Source organism: Phallusia mammillata, chromosome 3 (genome assembly GCF_965637545.1).
Source record: "Phallusia mammillata chromosome 3, kaPhaMamm4.hap1.1, whole genome shotgun sequence".
In the NCBI taxonomy this organism is placed as follows: Eukaryota; Metazoa; Chordata; class Ascidiacea; order Phlebobranchia; family Ascidiidae; genus Phallusia; species Phallusia mammillata.
The window spans coordinates 24,982,864-24,993,448 of record NC_137254.1 but is presented as its reverse complement, the minus strand read 5'-3'; the positions used below and the strand labels follow the sequence as shown (position 1 = coordinate 24,993,448).

General features: G+C 38.4%; 3 protein-coding genes across 4 annotated transcripts; all 3 read left to right on the top strand.

The window, feature by feature from the left end:
* The first annotated feature begins 24 nt into the window (after nt 1-24).
* Nucleotides 25-3,005, top strand: LOC145219247 (uncharacterized). Its single transcript, XM_080086632.1, has 11 exons — nt 25-264; nt 395-451; nt 519-764; nt 893-949; nt 1,020-1,265; nt 1,396-1,452; nt 1,524-1,769; nt 1,899-1,958; nt 2,025-2,270; nt 2,401-2,460; nt 2,530-3,005. The coding sequence occupies exons 1-11, from the start codon at nt 36-38 to the stop codon at nt 3,003-3,005; spliced, it is 1,980 nt and encodes a 659-aa protein (XP_079942758.1). The 5' UTR covers nt 25-35.
* A 33-nt stretch (nt 3,006-3,038) lies between these two features.
* Nucleotides 3,039-9,057, top strand: LOC145219246 (uncharacterized). Its single transcript, XM_080086631.1, has 22 exons — nt 3,039-3,277; nt 3,408-3,464; nt 3,532-3,777; nt 3,908-3,964; nt 4,035-4,280; nt 4,410-4,469; nt 4,540-4,785; nt 4,916-4,978; nt 5,049-5,294; nt 5,425-5,484; nt 5,554-5,799; nt 5,929-5,985; nt 6,056-6,301; nt 6,432-6,491; nt 7,063-7,308; nt 7,438-7,497; nt 7,568-7,813; nt 7,944-8,006; nt 8,077-8,322; nt 8,453-8,512; nt 8,582-8,827; nt 8,957-9,057. Exons 1-22 carry the CDS (start codon nt 3,049-3,051, stop codon nt 9,055-9,057), a joined length of 3,387 nt encoding a protein of 1,128 aa, XP_079942757.1. The 5' UTR covers nt 3,039-3,048.
* Nucleotides 9,058-9,089: 32 nt separating this feature from the next.
* LOC145219248 (uncharacterized) lies at nt 9,090-10,572 on the top strand. 2 transcript variants are annotated; one of them, XM_080086635.1, is made up of 6 exons: nt 9,090-9,329; nt 9,460-9,519; nt 9,589-9,834; nt 9,965-10,024; nt 10,094-10,339; nt 10,469-10,572. In XM_080086635.1, the coding sequence occupies exons 1-6, from the start codon at nt 9,101-9,103 to the stop codon at nt 10,570-10,572; spliced, it is 945 nt and encodes a 314-aa protein (XP_079942761.1). In that variant the 5' UTR covers nt 9,090-9,100. The 2 variants fall into 2 exon arrangements, with proteins under 2 accessions (XP_079942761.1, XP_079942760.1); XM_080086634.1 differs by having other exon boundaries at nt 10,094-10,572.
* The last annotated feature ends 13 nt before the right edge of the window (nt 10,573-10,585 follow it).

Sequence of the window (10,585 nt, the reverse complement as noted above, 5' to 3'; positions counted from 1 at the left end):
TTCTTTATTGTTTTTCAGCTTTGCAGAGTGGTTCAATGACCATTCCGAGCAGTTCTACTCCAACTGCCTCATTTACCTTTCCTTTCAAGAAAACTTTGAACAAGAGTGTTGAAGTGATGGTGACTGCACCTGGATTACCCAAGCATACCTTTAATTTGAAAGTCACCCAAATTTGTGACTCCAATTTCACTGTGGAAGTAAAACGAACTGATTTGCCATCAGGATGGAACCAATCATTTCCATTGCACTATGAAGTTTTTCCAGGTAATAGATTAGTGATGTTGAAATTCGATGATTGTTTCTTGTGTTGCTTGCCAAATAGTGTTACTGTGTTTATGCACAATTTTTATTGTGAACATTGAAAATCAATTATCAAGTTTGTGTTTTGTTTCAGAACCCAAAGCCCTTGCCAACAAAAAGGTCGCTACCACTACACCAAGTGTACCCCAAAGTAAGGCCTTTATCCAGTAGATTGTTGCAAAAAATAATTGACTCTTCATTTCTTTGTTGTTTTTCAGATTTGCAGAGTGGTTCAATGACCATTCCGAGCAGTTCTGCTCCAACTGCATCATTTACCTTTCCGCTCAAGACAATTTTGAACAAGAGTGTTGAAGTGATGGTGACTGCACCTGGATTACCCAAGCATACCTTTACTTTGAAAGTCACCAAAATTTGTGACTCCAATTTTACTGTACAAGTGAAACGGACTGATTTGCCATCAGGGTGGAACCAATCATTTCCATTGCATTACAAAATTTATCCAGGTAATGAATTCGTTGTCTTGAAATTGAAGTATTTTTCCTTGTGTCATTTTCTAAATAGAGCACCTCTTTATGCACAGTTAATGTTGTAAACATTGGAAATTAGATTTCAAGTTTGTGTTTTGTTTCAGAACCCAAAGCGCTTGCCAACAAAAATATCATTACCACTACACCAAGCTTGCCCCAAAGTAAGGCTTTTAATCGACTGCCTTTCTGTGAAAAAATATTTGAATTTTTACTTTCTTTGTTTTTTTTCAGCTTTGCAGAATGGTTCAATGACCATTCCAAGCAGTTCCACTCCAACTGCCTCATTTACCTTTCCTTTCAATACAACTTTGAACAAGAGTGTTGAAGTGATGGTGACTGCTCCTGGTCTACCGAAGCGTACCTTTGATTTGAAAGTCACCAAAGTTTGTGACTCCAATTTCACTGTACAAGTGATACGAACTGATTTGCCATCAGGGTGGAACCAATCATTTCCATTGCACTATGAAGTTTTTCCAGGTAACAGATTATTGATGTTGAAATTCGATGATTGTTTCTTGTGTTGCTTGCCAAATAGTGTTACGTTGTTTATGCACAATTTATATTGTGAACATTGAAAATCAATTATCAAGTTTGTGTTTTGTTTCAGAACCCAAAGCGCTTGCCAACAAAAATATCACCACCGCCACACCAAGTGTGCCCCGTAGTGAGGCCCCTTGTCGAGTTGATTTGTGTAAAAAAATCTGACTGACTCTTCATTTCTTTGTTGTTTTTCAGCTTTGCAGACTGGTTCAATGACCATTCCAAGCAGTTCTACTCCAACTGCCTCATTTACCTTTCCTTTCAATACAACTTTGGACAAGAGCGTTGAAGTGATGGTGACTGCACTTGGTCTACCAAAGCATACCTTTAATTTGAAAGTCATAAAAGTTTGTGACTCCAATTTCACTGTGCAAGTGAAACGAACTGATTTGCCATCAGGGTGGAACCAATCATTTCCATTGCACTATGAAATCTATCCAGGTAATGAGTTTGTGATGTTGAATTTCGAAGATTGTTGTTTGCATTGCATGGCAAATAGTGTAATGCTTTTGATTATGATTAATATTGCAAACATTGGAAATTACATTTCAAGTTTATGTTTTGTTTCAGAACCCAAAGCGCTTGCCAACAAAAATATCACTACCACCACCACACCAAGTGTGCCCCAAAGTAAGACCCTTTGTCCAGTAGATTGGTGCGAAAAATCTGACTGACTCTTTATTTTATTTTTTTCAGCTTTGCAGACTGGTTCAATGACCATTCCGAGCAGTTCTACTCCAACTGCCTCATTTACCTTTCCTTTTAATACAACTTTGGACAAGAGCGTTAAAGTGATGGTGACAGCACCTGGTCTACCAAAGCATACCTTTAATTTGAAAGTCATAAAAGTTTGTGACTCCAATTTCACTGTGCAAGTGAAACGAACTGATTTGCCATCAGGGTGGAACCAATCATTTCCATTGCACTATGAAATCTATCCAGGTAATGAGATCGTGTTCTTAAAATTTAAATATTTTTCCTTGTGTTGTGTTCCTAAAAGAGTAACGCTCTTTATGCACAGTTATTATTGCAAACATGAAACATCAAACATGAAGTTTGTCTTTTGTTTCAGAACCCAAAGCCCTTGTCAACAAAAATATCACTACCACCACCACACCAAGTGTGCCCCAAAGTAAGGCCCTTTGTCCAGTAGATTGGTGCGAAAAATCTGACTGACTCTTCATTTCTTTGTGTTTTTCAGCTTTGCAGACTGGTTCAATGACCATTCCGAGCAGTTCTACTCCAACTGCCTCATTTACCTTTCCTTTCAATACAACTTTGGACAAGAGCGTTAAAGTGATGGTGACAGCACCTGGTCTACCCAAGCATACCTTTAATTTGAAAGTCACCAAAGTTTGTGACTCCAATTTCACTGTGCAAGTGATACGAACTGATTTGCCATCAGGGTGGAACCAATCATTTCCATTGCACTATGAAGTTTTTCCAGGTAATGAGTTTGTGATGTTGAATTTCAAAGATTGTTGTTTGCATTGCATGCCAAATAGTGTAATGCTTTTGATTATGATTAATATTGCGAACAATGGAAATTACATTTCAAGTTTATGTTTTGTTTCAGAACCCAAAGCGCTTGCCACCAAAAATATCACTACCACCACACCAAGTGTGCCCCAAAGTAAGACCCTTTGTCCAGTAGATTGGTGCGAAAAATCTGACTGACTCTTTATTTTTTTTTATTTTTTCAGCTTTGCAGACTGGTTCAATGACCATTCCGAGAAGTTCTACTCCAACTGCCTCATTTACCTTTCCTTTCAATACAACTTTGGACAAGAGCGTTAAAGTGATGGTGACAGCACCTGGTCTACCCAAGCATACCTTTAATTTGAAAGTCACCAAAGTTTGTGACTCCAATTTCACTGTGCAAGTGATACGAACTGATTTGCCATCAGGGTGGAACCAATCATTTCCATTGCACTATGAAGTTTTTCCAGGTAATGAGTTTGTGATGTTGAAATTCGATGATTGTTTCTTGTGTTGCTTGCCAAATAGTGTTACGTTGTTTATGCACAATTTATATTGTAAACATTCAAAATCAATTATCAAGTTTGTGTTTTGTTTCAGAACCCAAAGCCCTTGCCAACAAAAATGTTGCTACCACTGCACCAAGTGTATCCCAAAGTAAGGCCTTTATCCAGTAGATTGGTGCAAAAAATAGCTGACTCTTCATTTCTTTGTTGTTTTTCAGCTTTGCAGAGTGGTTCAATGACCATTCCGAGCAGTTCTGCTCCAACTGCATCATTTACCTTTCCGCTCAAGACAATTTTGAACAAGAGTGTTGAAGTGATGGTGACTGCACCTGGATTACCCAAGCATACCTTTACTTTGAAAGTCACCAAAATTTGTGACTCCAATTTTACTGTACAAGTGAAACGGACTGATTTGCCATCAGGGTGGAACCAATCATTTCCATTGCAATACAAAATTTATCCAGGTAATGAATTCGTGGTCTTGAAATTGAAGTATTTTTCCTTGTGTCGTGTTCCAATTAGAGCACCACTCTTTATGCACAGTTAATGTTGTAAACATTGGAAATTACATTTCAAGTTTGTGTTTTGTTTCAGAACCCAAAGCACTTGCCAACAAAAATATCATTACCACTACACCAAGCTTGCCCCAAAGTAAGGCTTTTAATCGACTGCCTTTTTGTGAAAAAATATTTGAATTTTTACTTTCTCTGTTGTTTTTCAGCTTTGCAGAATGGTTCAATGACCATTCCAAGCAGTTCCACTCCAACTGCCTCATTTACCTTTCCCTTCAATAAAACTTTGAACAAGAGTGTTGAAGTGATGGTGACTGCTCCTGGTCTACCCAAGCATACCTTTAATTTGAAAGTCACCAAAGTTTGTGACTCCAATTTCACTGTGCAAGTGATACGAACTGATTTGCCATCAGGGTGGAACCAATCATTTCCATTGCACTATGAAGTTTTTCCAGGTAATGAGTTTGTGATGTTAAATTTCGAAGATTGTTGTTTGCATTGCATGGCAAATAGTGTAATGCTTTTGATTATGATTAATATTGCAAACATTGGAAATTAGATTTCAAGTTTGTGTTTTGTTTCAGAACCCAAAGCGCTTGCTAACAAAAATATCACCACCACCACCACACCAAGTGTGCCCCAAAGTGAGGCCCCCTGTCGAGTTGATTTGTGTAAAAAATCTGACTGACTCTTCATTTCTTTGTTGTTTTTCAGCTTTGCAGAGTGGTTCAATGACCATTCCGAGCAGTTCTACTCCAACTGCCTCATTTACCTTTCCGCTCAAGACAATTTTGAACAAGAGTGTTGAAGTGATGGTGACAGCACCTGGATTACCCAGGCATACCTTTACATTAAAAGTTTCTAAAATTTGTGACTCCAATTTTACTGTGCAAGTGAAACGAACTGATTTGCCATCAGGGTGGAACCAATCATTTCCATTACACTATGAAGTTTTTCCAGGTAATGAGATTGTGTTCTTAAAATTTAAATATTTTTTCTTGTGTTGTGTTCCTAAAAGAGTAACACTCTTTATGCACAGTTATTATTGCAAACATGAAACATCAAACATGAAGTTTGTGTTTTGTTTCAGAACCCAAAGCCGTTGCCACCAAAAATATCACTACCACCACCACCACACCAAGTGTGCCCCAAAGTAAGACCCTTTGTCCAGTAGATTGGTGCGAAAAATCTGACTGACTCTTCATTTCTTTGTTGTTTTTCAGCTTTGCAGACTGGTTCAATGACCATTCCGAGCAGTTCTACTTCAACTGCCTCATTTACCTTTCCTTTTAATACAACTTTGGACAAGAGCGTTAAAGTGATGGTGACAGCACCTGGTCTACCAAAGCATACCTTTAATTTGAAAGTCATAAAAGTTTGTGACTCCAATTTCACTGTGCAAGTGAAACGAACTGATTCGCCATCAGGGTGGAACCAATCATTTCCATTGCACTATGAAATCTATCCAGGTAATGAGATCGTGTTCTTAAAATTTAAATATTTTTCCTTGTGTTGTGTTCCTAAAAGAGTAACGCTCTTTATGCACAGTTATTATTGCAAACATGAAACATCAAACATGAAGTTTGTCTTTTGTTTCAGAACCCAAAGCCCTTGTCAACAAAAATATCACTACCACCACCACACCAAGTGTGCCCCAAAGTAAGGCCCTTTGTCCAGTAGATTGGTGCGAAAAATCTGACTGACTCTTCATTTCTTTGTGTTTTTCAGCTTTGCAGACTGGTTCAATGACCATTCCGAGCAGTTCTACTCCAACTGCCTCATTTACCTTTCCTTTCAATACAACTTTGGACAAGAGCGTTGAAGTGATGGTGACTGCACCTGGTCTACCAAAGCATACCTTTAATTTGAAAGTCATAGAAGTTTGTGACTCCAATTTCACTGTGCAAGTGAAACGAACTGATTTGCCATCAGGGTGGAACCAATCATTTCCATTGCACTATGAAGTTTTTCCAGGTAATGAGTTTGTGATGTTGAATTTCAAAGATTGTTGTTTGCATTGCATGCCAAATAGTGTAATGCTTTTGATTATGATTAATATTGCGAACAATGGAAATTACATTTCAAGTTTATGTTTTGTTTCAGAACCCAAAGCGCTTGCCACCAAAAATATCACTACCACCACACCAAGTGTGCCCCAAAGTAAGACCCTTTGTCCAGTAGATTGGTGCGAAAAATCTGACTGACTCTTTATCTGTTTTTTGTTTTTCAGCTTTGCAGACTGGTTCAATGACCATTCCGAGCAGTTCTACTCCAACTGCCTCATTTACCTTTCCTTTCAATACAACTTTGGACAAGAGCGTTAAAGTGATGGTGACAGCACCTGGTCTACCCAAGCATACCTTTAATTTGAAAGTCACCAAAGTTTGTGACTCCAATTTCACTGTGCAAGTGAAACGAACTGATTTGCCATCAGGGTGGAACCAATCATTTCCATTGCACTATGAAGTCTATCCAGGTAATGAGATCGTGTTCTTAAAATTTAAATATTTTTCCTTGTGTTGTGTTCCTAAAAGAGTAACGCTCTTTATGCACAGTTATTATTGCAAACATGAAACATCAAACATGAAGTTTGTCTTTTGTTTCAGAACCCAAAGCCCTTGTCAACAAAAATATCACTACCACCACCACACCAAGTGTGCCCCAAAGTAAGGCCCTTTGTCCAGTAGATTGATGCGAAAAATCTGACTGACTCTTCATTTCTTTGTGTTTTTCAGCTTTGCAGAATGGTTCAATGACCATTCCGAGCAGTTCTACTCCAACTGCCTCATTTACCTTTCCTTTCAATAAAACTTTGAACAAGAGTGTTGAAGTGATGGTTACTGCGCCTGGTCTACCCAAGCATACCTTTACTTTGAAAGTCACTAAAATTTGTGACTCCAATTTCACTGTGGAAGTGAAACGAACTGATTTGCCATCAGGGTGGAACAATTCATTTCCATTGCACTATGAAATCCATCCAGGTAATGAGATTGAGTTCTTAAAATTGAAATATTTTGCTGTGTGTCGTGTTCCCAGATAGAGTACCGCTCTCATGCACAGTTAATATTGGAAACATTAAAAATCAAATTTCAAATTTGTGTTTTGTTTCAGAACCCAAATCTCTTGCCAACAAAAATATCACTACCACTACACCAAGTGTGCCCCAAAGTAAGTCCCTTTGCCACTAGATTTGTGTGAAAAATATGATCGACTCTTTACTTCTCTGTTGTTTTTCAGCTTTGCAGACTGGTTCAATGACCATTCCGAGCAGTTCTACTCCAACTGCATCATTTACCTTTCCTCTCAAGAAAACTTTGAACAAGAGTGTTGAAGTGATGGTGACTGCACCTGGTTTACCCAAACATACCTTTACTTTGAAAGTCACCAAAGTTTGTGACTCCAATTTCACTGTGCAAGTGATACGAACTGATTTGCCATCAGGGTGGAACCAATCATTTCCATTGCACTATGAAGTTTTTCCAGGTAATGAGTTTGTGATGTTAAATTTCGAAGATTGTTGTTTGCATTGCATGGCAAATAGTGTAATGCTTTTGATTATGATTAATATTGCAAACATTGGAAATTAGATTTCAAGTTTGTGTTTTGTTTCAGAACCCAAAGCGCTTGCTAACAAAAATATCACCACCACCACCACACCAAGTGTGCCCCAAAGTGAGGCCCCCTGTCGAGTTGATTTGTGTAAAAAATCTGACTGACTCTTCATTTCTTTGTTGTTTTTCAGCTTTGCAGAGTGGTTCAATGACCATTCCGAGCAGTTCTACTCCAACTGCCTCATTTACCTTTCCGCTCAAGACAATTTTGAACAAGAGTGTTGAAGTGATGGTGACAGCACCTGGATTACCCAGGCATACCTTTACTTTAAAAGTTTCTAAAATTTGTGACTCCAATTTTACTGTGCAAGTGAAACGAACTGATTTGCCATCAGGGTGGAACCAATCATTTCCATTACACTATGAAGTTTTTCCAGGTAATGAGATTGTGTTCTTAAAATTTAAATATTTTTTCTTGTGTTGTGTTCCTAAAAGAGTAACACTCTTTATGCACAGTTATTATTGCAAACATGAAACATCAAACATGAAGTTTGTGTTTTGTTTCAGAACCCAAAGCCGTTGCCAACAAAAATATCACTACCACCACCACCACACCAAGTGTGCCCCACAGTAAGGCCCTTTGTCCAGTAGATTGGTGCGAAAAATCTGACTGACTCTTCATTTCTTTGTTGTTTTTCAGCTTTGCAGACTGGTTCAATGACCATTCCGAGCAGTTCTACTTCAACTGCCTCATTTACCTTTCCTTTTAATACAACTTTGGACAAGAGCGTTAAAGTGATGGTGACAGCACCTGGTCTACCCAAGCATACCTTTAATTTGAAAGTCATAAAAGTTTGTGACTCCAATTTCACTGTGCAAGTGAAACGAACTGATTCGCCATCAGGGTGGAACCAATCATTTCCATTGCACTATGAAATCTATCCAGGTAATGAGATCGTGTTCTTAAAATTTAAATATTTTTCCTTGTGTTGTGTTCCTAAAAGAGTAACGCTCTTTATGCACAGTTATTATTGCAAACATGAAACATCAAACATGAAGTTTGTCTTTTGTTTCAGAACCCAAAGCCCTTGTCAACAAAAATATCACTACCACCACCACACCAAGTGTGCCCCAAAGTAAGGCCCTTTGTCCAGTAGATTGGTGCGAAAAATCTGACTGACTCTTCATTTCTTTGTGTTTTTCAGCTTTGCAGACTGGTTCAATGACCATTCCGAGCAGTTCTACTCCAACTGCCTCATTTACCTTTCCTTTCAATACAACTTTGGACAAGAGCGTTGAAGTGATGGTGACTGCACCTGGTCTACCAAAGCATACCTTTAATTTGAAAGTCATAGAAGTTTGTGACTCCAATTTCACTGTGCAAGTGAAACGAACTGATTTGCCATCAGGGTGGAACCAATCATTTCCATTGCACTATGAAGTTTTTCCAGGTAATGAGTTTGTGATGTTGAATTTCAAAGATTGTTGTTTGCATTGCATGCCAAATAGTGTAATGCTTTTGATTATGATTAATATTGCGAACAATGGAAATTACATTTCAAGTTTCTGTTTTGTTTCAGAACCCAAAGCGCTTGCCACCAAAAATATCACTACCACCACACCAAGTGTGCCCCAAAGTAAGACCCTTTGTCCAGTAGATTGGTGCGAAAAATCTGACTGACTCTTTATTTATTTTTTGTTTTTCAGCTTTGCAGACTGGTTCAATGACCATTCCAAGCAGTTCTACTCCAACTGCCTCATTTACCTTTCCTTTCAATACAACTTTGGACAAGAGCGTTAAAGTGATGGTGACAGCACCTGGTCTACCAAAGCATACCTTTAATTTGAAAGTCATAAAAGTTTGTGACTCCAATTTCACTGTGCAAGTGAAACGAACTGATTCGCCATCAGGGTGGAACCAATCATTTCCATTGCACTATGAAATCTATCCAGGTAATGAGATCGTGTTCTTAAAATTTAAATATTTTTCCTTGTGTTGTGTTCCTAAAAGAGTAACGCTCTTTATGCACAGTTATTATTGCAAACATGAAACATCAAACATGAAGTTTGTCTTTTGTTTCAGAACCCAAAGCCCTTGTCAACAAAAATATCACTACCACCACCACACCAAGTGTGCCCCAAAGTAAGGCCCTTTGTCCAGTAGATTGGTGCGAAAAATCTGACTGACTCTTCATTTCTTTGTGTTTTTCAGCTTTGCAGACTGGTTCAATGACCATTCCGAGCAGTTCTACTCCAACTGCCTCATTTACCTTTCCTTTCAATACAACTTTGGACAAGAGCGTTGAAGTGATGGTGACTGCACCTGGTCTACCAAAGCATACCTTTAATTTGAAAGTCATAGAAGTTTGTGACTCCAATTTCACTGTGCAAGTGAAACGAACTGATTTGCCATCAGGGTGGAACCAATCATTTCCATTGCACTATGAAATCTATCCAGGTAATGAGATCGTGTTCTTAAAATTTAAATATTTTTCCTTGTGTTGTGTTCCTAAAAGAGTAACGCTCTTTATGCACAGTTATTATTGCAAACATGAAACATCAAACATGAAGTTTGTCTTTTGTTTCAGAACCCAAAGCCCTTGTCAACAAAAATATCACTACCACCACCACACCAAGTGTGCCCCAAAGTAAGGCCCTTTGTCCAGTAGATTGGTGCGAAAAATCTGACTGACTCTTCATTTCTTTGTGTTTTTCAGCTTTGCAGACTGGTTCAATGACCATTCCGAGCAGTTCTACTCCAACTGCCTCATTTACCTTTCCTTTCAATACAACTTTGGACAAGAGCGTTGAAGTGATGGTGACTGCACCTGGTCTACCAAAGCATACCTTTAATTTGAAAGTCATAGAAGTTTGTGACTCCAATTTCACTGTGCAAGTGAAACGAACTGATTTGCCATCAGGGTGGAACCAATCATTTCCATTGCACTATGAAGTTTTTCCAGGTAATGAGTTTGTGATGTTGAATTTCGAAGATTGTTGTTTGCATTGCATGCCAAATAGTGTAATGCTTTTGATTATGATTAATATTGCGAACAATGGAAATTACATTTCAAGTTTATGTTTTGTTTCAGAACCCAAAGCGCTTGTCAACAAAAATATCACTACCACCACCACACCAAGTGTGCCCCAAAGTAAGACCCTTTGTCCAGTAGATTGGTGCGAAAAATCTGACTGACTCTTTATTTATT